The sequence below is a fragment of the Pieris napi genome, chromosome 16, assembly GCF_905475465.1.
Source record: "Pieris napi chromosome 16, ilPieNapi1.2, whole genome shotgun sequence".
NCBI lineage: Eukaryota > Metazoa > Arthropoda > Insecta > Lepidoptera > Pieridae > Pieris > Pieris napi.
The window spans coordinates 6,694,147-6,706,607 of record NC_062249.1 but is presented as its reverse complement, the minus strand read 5'-3'; the positions used below and the strand labels follow the sequence as shown (position 1 = coordinate 6,706,607).

The 12,461-nt window shown below is 33.4% G+C and overlaps 3 protein-coding genes across 10 annotated transcripts in view; 1 reads left to right on the top strand and 2 right to left on the bottom strand.

Annotated features, from left to right (window-relative positions):
• Positions 1 to 2,846, bottom strand: part of LOC125057046 (ankyrin-2-like) — a 62,139-nt gene extending 59,293 nt beyond the window's left edge. For all 8 annotated transcript variants that reach the window (XR_007118162.1, XM_047660479.1, XM_047660476.1 and 5 more), the window contains exon 1: positions 2,652 to 2,846. Coding sequence is in view for 7 of the 8 variants with exons in the window: in XM_047660479.1 (XP_047516435.1) it covers positions 2,652 to 2,681 (30 nt within the window). In the remaining variant the exon portion in view is untranslated. The remainder of the gene's footprint in view (positions 1 to 2,651) is intronic.
• A 6,236-nt stretch (positions 2,847 to 9,082) lies between these two features.
• On the top strand, positions 9,083 to 9,916 carry LOC125057387 (protein lethal(2)essential for life-like). Its single transcript, XM_047661053.1, has one exon. It carries the CDS (start codon positions 9,156 to 9,158, stop codon positions 9,666 to 9,668), a length of 513 nt encoding a protein of 170 aa, XP_047517009.1. The 5' UTR covers positions 9,083 to 9,155; the 3' UTR covers positions 9,669 to 9,916.
• A 1,286-nt stretch (positions 9,917 to 11,202) lies between these two features.
• LOC125057382 (protein lethal(2)essential for life-like) lies at positions 11,203 to 11,939 on the bottom strand. Its single transcript, XM_047661042.1, has one exon. The coding sequence runs from the start codon at positions 11,815 to 11,817 to the stop codon at positions 11,287 to 11,289; it is 531 nt and encodes a 176-aa protein (XP_047516998.1). The 5' UTR covers positions 11,818 to 11,939; the 3' UTR covers positions 11,203 to 11,286.
• Between the last annotated feature and the right edge of the window lie 522 nt (positions 11,940 to 12,461).

Below are 12,461 nucleotides of genomic sequence, written 5' to 3'. Positions count from 1 at the left end.
AATTAACAATTTCAATATATTTATTTAAAGACGCAGCACTAATGAAGCAAAGTAAGGACAATATTGCTTGTGAATGATTTAAAACACCGGCGCAATTTTGACAATTGAGGAAAAAGATACAGCCTAAACGAACGACACCGAATTTATCGGTTTTGTAATATATTGCGAAGAGTTGCTATGACTATAGCTGAAATTCAATACAATTTTTTCTAATTTCTTAATAGCGTTCATATTAAAGTCATTTGCTTCCATAACATTGGCAATACGCCAAGTTTCAGGATGTAGGGCTTTGGCACTGTTTGGAAATTCAGGTCGTCATTTGTCAAGCATCCATTGTTCTTTAGTAAGACGAAGGGTGACTGTAATGATGTCATTACATTCAAAACAGGACCCTTAAAAGCACTTGTGTTTTGAAAAATTGTAGAACCATTCATTGTTGATTCAAATGTTTTGTAATTTGTCGTCTTTTTGTATTTCTTTTTTTTAAATTTGTCTCTGGACAAAGACATATAACATTACTAGCCTAAATTGATACTAATAAGTAATTTAAATCTTACCTAATTTACTAAAAACTATATTTTATCATAAGAAAGTGTCCAAAAACTCTACTTACAGTCTCCATTAAGAGGAAGTCACTCTGTTAATGTGAACTATTTAGATATTATTTTTCCGCTAGTATACTCATAAAATATTCACGTAAAAAACATTCAATAGCTATTTGAGGCTTATAGAGTTATATATAAAAGGGTGATTGAGTCTTAAGTGCAAAACTAACTCCCATCAATTCTATCTGATATATTATACTCGTACTTATACACTTTCGTTTTGAATCTTAGTAATAATATGCAAATAGTATAGTTCTCATGCCCAAACATTTGATACCGTGAACGTGCAAATGAGGTATGCCAGGAACACTGAATGGATAAATGGATATTTCTCTCCCTTCTTGGTCTACTCCTTTGGGAAAATTGTGTGAATAAATAAAGATAAACGAGCAACGCGTTTCGCCTGAGTAAGAGATCACCGCTACGTGTAAATCTATCTATTTTTATATATATATACTTACTTTTACTACCATTTATTACTTATATTTATTAACGTTATTATTTAAAGATCGTAGATATAAGGACATATTAAATAATTGAAATATAACTTTGAATAATATAACGTTTTCAATTATATTAAATATAAACTACTAAACTGCTATGAGATTGAATTTTAATAAATTATCTACAATGCGACTATATTTAAATAATAAAAATAGTTAATTTATCAAGTCAATCTAAGTTATCAAGGGTTACGGGACAGGTCTGAACCAAATTAAGTAAATGCAGCAAACTACTGTGTGAACAATTAGGACAGTTAAAAACTCCCTTTTGAAAATAAAATTTCGAATTATACGAAAACTTACTAAACATTCCGCTTGAACCTTTCATAGCAGAACTTTTATTATAATAACTACAAGTGTTTTTAATTTAGCTGAATTGAAAATTCTTTAACAAACTCAACTCCTTTTGCTATGTCGATTTGAAAATATATACTCTCGTATTCTGTATTTTTTATTTTAGTTAACAAATTTTGACATCTGTGCTGTCATCTGTCAGTTGTCAATAATAAGATAGTTCTTAAAGTCGAACCATAAGCCTATAAATAATATTAAAATCTGGAACAAGTGTCACTGCTTTGACTTTCATTGTACCTACGCAAGATCTGTGGAGATTTTTATAATTTGACTTATAATTGCAGCATGCTTGCGGTCCGAGACCAGACGGAATATCTGAGTGAATTTCCACAACGGAAACTGATGTCGCCGGCGACAGATTCCATTAGGGTAGCTACATTAATACAATTGTTTTGCTTTTTCTGCTGGATAATTGAACGTTAATATTAACTCTGAAATTTTAAATATGGATGAACGAAGTTAGCTACGTGAGTAGTGAGTAGCGCTAGTATGTAAATTGAATATTTATTTATTTAATACTCATTCTAAAACATTAATGTTAAATAATGACGGCAAAGGCGATCTTGTCGCCCGAAAACTTTCTTACAGGCAACATTTGTGCTGGAAAAAGACAAAGAGTACCGAAAAAAGCAAATAATATCAACACAATTTATTTGTAATTTACTAAGCACCTAAAATTGTATAGCAGACCGTACGTACAAAAATGTTTTAAGAAATCAAGACTCAACCAGAAATGTATGCTGTAGCTTAAAACTTATTATAAATCGTAAGTCAATAAAATAAAAATGATTGAACTAAGAAATATCTCAATACTATAAAAAGCATTCTATATTCACTTCTTTGTAATAGAATTATCACATCGTAGCAAATAAAAATGAACTTTGTCTTACATATCCATAGTTTATATATTATCCAAATTAAAATATACATTTAGGCATACTTAAAAAGCTAATCAATAAAATAAAAATGATTAAACTAAGAAATATCTCAATACTATAAAAATCATTCTATATTCACTTCTTTGTAATAGAATTATCACATATCAAATAAAAATCAACTTTATCTTACATATCCATAGTTTATATATTATCCAAATTAAAATATACATTTAGGCATACATAAATAGCTAATCAATACTTATATAAAAAATAGTGCCCTTGACCAGGCTTTGCGCTTTGCGGTAACTTACCTGACTAGGCGTCGCCGGTTCAGTCGTCATGTCTGTCCCTACTTGCTTTTCGCTGACATGTACACAAAGCTAGGCTCAGCTACAGACTAGACCCGACCCGGACGTATCGATCTAAGTCTCACCGAATCAAAATGTCCTCACCATTATGAAAATCCGTAAAAATTAATATCGCGACGACATTCAGAACTACTACACTAAGCAACAATTAAAGCTGAGGCATTATAAACAGCATATTATAATTTATTTTAACAAGAACACGAGCTAGTTGTTGCGTTTGAGACGTAACCGCGGGGGTGTAAAAGAATTTTGCCGGTAGACAAGTGATTTGGGTGGGGTGGAAATAGCGCGCCTGCGCGAAATAACGCTGTGTGCGTGAATTGCGTGTGTACGGACCGATACACTTTGACCTCCCCCTCTGAATTTTCGCCTCAGAGGAGAACGGCGTTTGATAGGGATGAAAGGTCAGGCTAAAGTGGTTTTATTCACAAATACAATCGATAATGCAGACAGCTCAGGAAATATCAGACACGTTGTCGGGAAGACAAAGCGATTGCAAAATGTCAAATGTATACCGAATTTAACTGTTCTGCCTTTGATTTATAATGCGATGATCCTATCATATTGTTTTTCTGTTTAGCTCTGGAATAAGAAAATATGCTTGCAAAAGATATATATAATATAATATATCTAATAGATTAGCTTTCAATTCAATTAATTATATATTTTCAAGTAGCACTTCTGTATACATATAAATAACATTACATTAACAATAAATGTAAAGAAAAGACTTACCGCTGATTCTACGAGAGATTTATGTTAGTCATTAAGATAGTTCTACTTAATTTTTTTACCCTGAGATGAAACCTAAACCCATTTCGTAAAGTACAGACCTGCGATTCTGTAACTCACTTTTCGAACTCACACAGCGGTTTTCGCATCGGCGGTCGCTCTCAAATCAGTCGTGAAGCAGTCATTTTATGATTTGGCATTCTGATAAACAATAAACTGCAAGCTCCCACCTTTTCAGAATGCCAAATCATAAAATGACCGCTTCACGACTGATTTGAGAGCGACCGCCGATGCGAAAACCGCTGTGTGAGTTCGAAAAGTGAGTTACAGAATCGCAGGGCAGAAGAAAGATATAAACGTATAACGTGTACAATTCGTAAGTCAGGGCGAAGAAACTTATAATACACTGACCAACATTTACAGAAAAAATCCTAGTAATGGCTCCCTAAGAAATAAAGCCAACGATTTTGCAATCAAGCCAAAGCCAAGCAAAGCCAAATATAGACAACCTTGGCTCATACAAGGAGGATTATGTCTATATTATTATTTATATGTCTACCGGCTCACGCCTAAATTATCACAGATGATCTTGTGCATTAAAATCTAATCTAATATAATTATCGTAAGGATATTTTTAAAAATCTTAAACTGTTACGTATCCCCATGGTAGTGTAGCTTTCTCAATGGTGGATTTACCAGCAGGTTAGAGCCTAGGGCGGCAATTTTGGGATTCGATTTTTTTTTGTTACCCAATAGAAATCAAACAGATTTTGACGTTTTCTGATGTTTTACAGAAGTCTGCAAACTTGTGCAACTGGTGTAGCAAACTTCCATATTCTAGAGTAAAATACCTAATCAGTAGTCCAGCTCTGCGCCCTCAGCTCACACAGCACACTAATAAGTGAAAAGAGCGAAATTGCAGAAAATGTATTTCCCTCTTACCGTATCAACTTATAATATGTCATTTCTACTGCTGGTTGCGAACTGGATGGTTCGTGTATAAATTTGGATTGAACGAAATCGTTGGATTGTAAAAATAATCTAGGACAAGACAATTGTAAAGGCAAAGGCAGCACAAACTTCACAGCCCCCACCTTGAAAATCTGTAAATCCACCACTGAGCTTTCTAAAAGTTTTCAAGCTTTAGGTTGCTTGTCCCTCTAGCAAGGCATGAACATGTCTTAAAACGTTACGATGTCATAGTTTACAGAAGCTACTACGCATTTAGAATACCATAATATATAGAATCATCAAAAACCGTAAAAGTCAAAATTATTAATTCAACTTTTATAAAGTGTATTTAGGTATTAGATTAATCGATTCCGCTATAAAAAGGTTGTTTAATACGATGCATATAAACCTAAAGAAAGCTTTAAGATATTCTGCTGTTTAAGATATTTTTGTTTGTTATTACATGACTTTCAACCGATGTATGAAACGTTTCAATTTGTTTAAATTATCAGTACGTTCCTGCAAGCGTAGGAACACACCGATACAAATGAATACCTTTTCGCAGTACTTCGCTTGTAAAAGGAATCACTAGGTACTGGACCGTCTAGGTCAGTGAACCTAAAACGCACGTAACACTGAATAAAAGATACTTTTTAAGTGCCTCTTGAGTCGCGTCGCCGTACCATACACACACACACATACAGCTTCCAGCGTGCCTAATCACACATCAACACTAATATTCTAAAGTTTTTCTGTACGTCTTTAAGACTTGAAAATATCTGTTTATCATCAGTATGTGATATGATAGGTTAGACTTAAATTACTTATCAGTCTTAAGTTAGGCTAGATTGTAATGTTCCATGATGTCTTAGTAAAGACACATGTATATAAAAAAAAAAATGAGTATGTGATAAAATATTTACAGGAAAACCTTTATACAAATATTTTATGGGAGCAATTTATTGATAATTTACCAAACTTATCATAGAAGGACCAACTCGAATTTCTCGTCCCTGTTGCTCCTGTTAATGTATGTTGTTGTGGTCGTAGACCCCAGCTATGCATCAAAGGGTTTTTTTTTTCATCAAATACTTATTTGCGAGGTATCCGGCATGTCATATCTTTCGAACTAAACATGACGAGTTACTAGTGGTAAAGATGCAAAGCAATTAAGGATGAGGTCTTTAAAGGTCTAAACTCTACTGGAACATAATTATTTCACGAATATAAGTACAAAAAATAAAAAGTATCAATACTACTACGAAAATCCGTAGCAATCACGGACAGCTTAACGCTTCAATGTATACCTATTGAAACCCTAAACCTTCTATTCAGTCCAAAATGAAGGTTTTCATTCGCAAATAATTGGATCTCAGTATAGATAATTGTTTATTCGAGGTCAGTTTTAGTATCTTCTTATTTTATTTATTTATTTACACTTCATTACCATAATATACAAAATCATACATATAAAAAAATGCAGGTAACATAAGGGCGGCCTAATCGCTAACAAGCGATTTCTTCCAGGCAACCCTAATATGCAACAATAAAAAAAGAAACACCTACAGCGGGTAAAGTAAAAGAAGTGCATAATTAACTAACAAAAAAAAAACTCAAAAAACATGTAACTATAACTAAAATTAAATAAAGAAAAATAAAAATAATAATATGTATAAACAAAAATATAAAAGCTAAGTTGAGAAAAGAAAAGAGTAGTAATAGCTAACTACGAGGCAGAAGAAAAATGATCAAACAGAAGATTTTTAAATAAATTTAAAGACAGAGCTCGTCTGATATCTATTGGTAAGGAATTCCATAGCTGGATACTTTTACTTTACTTCTTAGTATTAATTAAAGGCACTAATTATGGATAAATCATATTATTTCAATTTGTCCTATTCCGTAAGAGTACTATAGTAATTAATAATTAGTTTAGAAAACCTATAATCTACTTTTAAAAGTAGGTTTAAGTATGGTTGCATCCTCAAACCATTTGAGGGGTTTCCGTGGTCTGATATAAAAATTACACGACTGTAATTAATTCTACTATTTCGTGTTTCTAGTTTCCCATAATACCACAAATGAGCAAAGGCATGTTTCGGTAACTGTATGGTATTTTCGGTGTTCAGCCTAACAACAATTGTTTCGCCGAAACACGAAATTAACATATCGTACGATTGACCGTGCGTGGAACAGACATTGTTTGACTTGTAGAATAATAGAGTAAGTAGTCTGAAATTTAATAATAATAATAAAGTTTATTTGCCTCTTCAGAATATTGCATTTTACGGGTTAACATGCTGCAAGTATTGACCATATTTGTGAGAGGCGCCTATAATAGGACTATAAAAGTCCTATAGGAACAGACCTGCGATTCTGTAACTCACTTCACGAACTCACACAGCGGTTTTCGCATCGGCGGTCTCTCTCAAATCAGTCGTGAAGCAGTCATTTTATGATTTGGCATTCTGAAAAGGTGGGAGCTTGTACTTTATTGTTTATCAGAATGCCAAATCATAAAATGACTGCTTCACGACTGATTTGAGAGAGACCGCCGATGCGAAAACCGCTGTGTGAGTTCGTGAAGTGAGTTACAGAATCGCAGGGCAGGTCACCTTCCATTGCGGACAGAAAATATAGAACGAAATGAGTCCATACTATGATTAAACTAAAGTGACAAACAAAACAAAACTAAAGCATGGGTGGTTTTGGGTGTGCGAATTAAACTTATGATAGTTAAAAATTTCTAATTTATTAAAACACTCAACAGAGCTACACTTTATTTTGCAGAGAAAATATGTTATTTGCACTACTAGCTTACATTTGCTAATTAAATATACAGGGTTAACCTCTTTTACATAAAGTAGAATATTAGTCAAATAGTACGACGTGACTGACCTAAAGACCTCTGTTAAGGGGCTTCCTGTGCCTAACTAACGTCTACCCGTAACTTATAACTTGTTATTTATTTATACAAATAGAACTCTTTAGATGAATCCCTCATACAACAAACTAAATTATACAAAAATAAAATAGCAGCTTAAACGCAACTTCACTCGTTTAGTAGGTATAGCAAAAAAATCTAGCAGATTATTCCTTACAAAACACGAATTGTATTTTATTGTAAAAAGTTATTGTTAAAAGTAGTTGCTAAATCTCGAATTTTGATACAATTAAGTATTTTGTAAGTATGTTTATGATCACTAAATAATTGTTTTATTACGCGAGATATTTTGCAAAATATAAACAATGTTGTTTTTAAAAACCAAGCCTGAATATAAAATATTTAAATAAAACTTAAATTTGCATGCGAAATAACACGGTAGTTATGCAATTTTTATGTATTATACTTATAAATTATGATTAAGTGATACCTATGGAATAGCGTCAAACCTAGCCGTGCTTTAGATCAGTAAAACATTTATAATATCATTGACTTCAGAGATAGCAGGCCTGCAACTCAAAACTTCTTGGTGAGGACGAAAGAAATTAATCTTAAGCCTGTATTTTAATGGAATATTGTAGCAAAATTTAAATATTGTAAGTTTACTATTAAGAAAATAATACTTAAGCGCCCTCTCTACTTAAGCAATTTAAACAGTAGTTAGCTGTATTATGCCTATCTGACACTAGATGGCGTTTTGGATGCGCTCTTTGCGCGAAATTTAAATTTTATCGTTAAAAACAAATAGCTAAATTGTGAAACCATATTACGTGTAGTTGTTGATCCTAAAACACTAACTCAATATTATATATTATGTTACTAGGTGTAAGCTATATAAAATATTGTGACATATTGACAGAAAGCAATACTTCATAACAACAAAACAAACTGAAACATGACCAAGTAGATAAAGATTGTGGAAATGTAAATATTTTAGCACGATGGTGGCTTTCAAAGCAAATAAAGCATAATTTAAACAAAATATGCTTTTACGACCACTACTTCAAATAAACACACGCCCTCATCAGCTATATTCCTTTTTTAATCAAGTACGAAATGTTAGACCAACGATTAAAATAGGTAAAGACAAATTTCAGTTATTATTGGACGTACATCAGTTCGAAAAAGATGAAATACGAGTCAAAGCCCGTCCTGAGTACGTTATTATTGAAGGAAAACAAGAAAGAAAGACCAAAGATGGATACGTGATACGAAAATTCATCAAAAAATATCGTCTTCCCGATGGCTGTAATCCCCTACGTATAAGATCCGAATTGTCTTCAGACGGTTGCCTTATTATAACAGCGCCGAGAGAAACATGTGGATTTTCATATCCTTGTGAAACGGTAGTGCCCATCACAGAGTTTAACACGAAGACAAAACCATGCGATACATTTGTTAAAGATATAGTTATTGATAAACCCAAATCACAGCCACACAATTCACAGCCAGGAAATGCCAAAGAACCGCCGAAACACTAAACAAAATTAAGGACAATTACGTACTTTGTTTATTACATTAGGCTAAAAATTCTAAAGTACAGTCGGATAGGCGTAAGACCAAATTAAAGTATAGTATATTCTATTATTACGCTGTTCTAATGGTTCAGATATTTTTGGATCGTAAACAAATTTAAAAATACCACTGATGATACAACTGCAATATTTATATCTCTCATTGAGTCATAAACACCGAACGTACAAGCTTGATATAAGCCAGAACGTTCCAATACGCAAATAAAATATACGTCACGACTTCAAATATAAGGAGGATCGCTCGGCACTCCCTCTCAGTACTGAAAACAAATACGAAAAGACAATATGTCGATCTCTCCTTATTTCTTCGATTATGATTTGCCGCGGCGCTGGCCCCGTCGCCTCCTTGAACAGAATTTCGGCCACACGCTATCACCTGAAGACATCTTCGCAACCAGCCCAGTCGTGCCAAGACTTAACAGATTTTGGTGGCCACAAGACTCCAGCACGATTAAAGTGGACAACGACAAGTGGTCCATCAACATCGATGTTCAACACTTCGCACCGGACGAAATAACAGTAAAGACGGTTGATGGCTTTATTGTGGTCGAGGGAAAACATGAAGAAAAGCAAGACGAACATGGGTACGTGTCGCGGCATTTTGTAAGACGCTTCAAGTTACCTCAGGAAATAGATGCTGACGCGATAGTAAGCAGGCTTTCCTCCGATGGTGTGCTAAGTGTGTTAGCCCCCAAAAAAGAAGAAACACAGATGGGTGAAAGGTCTGTTCCTATCACACATACTGGTCCAGTGAGAAAGGATGTAAAAGAAGATACAAAGGAAGAAAAGAAAGAATAATTTATTTTTACAGTTTTTAAGGGGTTTTAAAACATGATGAGATAATATACACACTGTCCAATCAGTTTTGTGAATAATTGTAAAATTGTGATAAAATGTGTGTTGATTTATTCTCTAAATATTATTAGGATGCTGAGTCAGGGTATTGTGAGTATACACTATACTGATACCTCAATTGTTAACAATATGGAAGTTACAAACAAGACTGTGATTTTTTGTTTACAAAATTATTAAAAATTCTTTACTAATGTCTGTTTTTGTATTTATGGTAATGAAAATAATGGTTTAGATAAATGGCTAATATTGATCACCTAAATCTCTGCAGAGTATTTAAGGGTAAATCAACTACCTACATATTTTACCTTGACAAATCACTTGCTCATCAGACAACTCAAAACGATTTTTAACAGATATTAAGAAAAAAAACATGGTATAATATTATATGCTTCTTAGGCATTTATACTATATCCATATCTAATACATATGGGCTATTGTATCTATACCACGTCAAAATTGGAATTTAAGTTTATCTTCAATCTTAAAGAAAGTCATTTACTTTGAGTGTTTCTTTGATTATTATTTTTTTAATGGGTTTGCTCTTGGGAATTATAAAAAAGAGAATTCCGTCAGAAGTTCCGCGCGGCTCCGATCGGTCATATGAACTTAGCCTACGGGAAATTAAATTATAATGATTGATTTCTAAACATAAATACATTTTAGTAAATATCTTTGAAGGTAATTAAATTTTAAGCAACTTTCGGCGTCATCAAAATAGTGCTCAAATATAATAATAATAAATAAACGCGAGCATATTTTATGTGACTTCCCAATCATATTATTATATAGTAACACTAGCTGCCCCCGCGAACTTCGTTTCTCTTGTGATTTTACCTAGCCTACCTTTTTAGTACACACCAACATGGAACATACCCTACCTACCTGTACCCCAGACTGTTCGGTTTTCTGGAATGAAAACTTTTTAGGTTTCTCTGTGAATTTTTCTCTATATATAAACGTCAGAGTTCAGGTCATTAGATTTAAATTAACACATAAAAATAGAGGTTGATCGAGGGGTTGTATGTATTTTTGTACCCTGTATCATAAAAATAAAAATAAATTGTTTACAAAATAATATTTTGGGGTGGACACCCCTTATCACGGTTTGAAAAATAGATAGTAAGGTACTAAACATGCATAAAAAATTTCATAAGAATCAGTCGAGCCGTTTCGGGGAAGTATAGGAACAACCATTTTGACACGAGAATTTCATATACATTTTAGAATATTTAATCACAATTTTACTATGAAAAAAGACTAAATACCTACCTATATATACAAATTATTTTTATTACTTTAAAGGAAGAAATATATTTTATGCCATGACAAAAATCTTTAAGCTATTATTACGGAATCTTGATAGATGGGGTACCTACCATATATTATTATACTGACGAGGCATTTTCTAATTTTTCGGCATTTTTTAATACCAATAATATATAATTTTTAATTATAAGGATGAAAATAAAACATTTTAAAGAACACAAATTGTTTATTATTAAACAGAAAATTATATCAGTCTTACAGAAATGGAATTTCACAAACTTACAAACGAAATGCATTATTCAGCTTTGTCGCCGTTCGCCTGAGCATTAACCTCCTTCCGAACAGGCCCCGTTTGGGCAATTGGTACGTTTCTTTCACCCTGCACTGCTGATGGCACCTTCCTTGGAGCAATAACGGTCAGCACGCCATCAGATGACAAACGAGATTCAACTGACTCCGGAACACAGCCCTCTGGCAACACGTACCGTCTAGTAAACTGACGAGAAATGTATCCATGGTGATCTTTCTTCTCTTCGTGCTTTCCTTCTACCACGATGTACCCATCTGCTGTCTTAACGGTTATCTCCTCAGGAGTGAAATGCTGGACATCTAAATTCACCTGGAATTTATCTTTGTCGGCCTTGATGCTGGAGCCAAGGTCGCGAGTCGCGGCTGCTAGGTGACGCCAGGGTCTGTAGTAATCCCGGAGGGCGAGAGGACCAGCGACAACGCTCAGAAGATCATCCGGAGTCAAACCCAGCCCGAAATGTTGGTCCACCAGACGAGGGGGTCGCAAATCATCCAATAATAAAGGTAAAAGAGACATTTTTATTATGTGTAAATTAAATGCAATATGAGCAAAGCACCGATAACTGTCACTGCGGACTACACTCGCTATTTACTTTTGTTTTCAAGATCCAACTGAGAACTGACACACTCGGTGCCAGAAGCTCAGTTTATATGCGAATAATATTCTGGATAGGACTCGAAATTTCGAGACGATTAGAGGTGTTACACCTTTGGTTCAAAGAAAATTAAAATCGTAATAATTATTTTTTTAACTAACTTTATCTTTATCGTGGATAATATTATTATAAAATGTTGCGTTAACCAATTCTTATTAAGTTAGTAGTTATTTTAAAACGGTTAATCTATACGTATACTTGGTTATTTAATAAATATTAATTTAAAAAAATGGCGATTAAAAAGAGTGGCGGAGAGTTTATTGCCAGTTCTTCTTTCCCATTCTACGCCCTTGATTTGAGAACTGGCAGTAAATGTAAAATTAGAAGCATTAATATGTACTGACGACTGACGAGTCATAAGTGTAAATTATGTTACCTATATGATTAAATGTTTTTTTACTTTTTACTTTTATTATTTAAGTAATATTTTTAATTTTTATTAAATATTTTAATCGATGAAATAATTTAGTCCGAATATTAAAAGTTAAAACCATATACCACATTC

Coding starts and splice junctions, on each gene's coding strand:
- LOC125057387 (XM_047661053.1), top strand. CDS start 9,156: ATGTCGATCTCTCCTTATTTCTTCGATTATGATTTGCCGCGGCGCTGG.
- LOC125057382 (XM_047661042.1), bottom strand. CDS start 11,817: ATGTCTCTTTTACCTTTATTATTGGATGATTTGCGACCCCCTCGTCTG.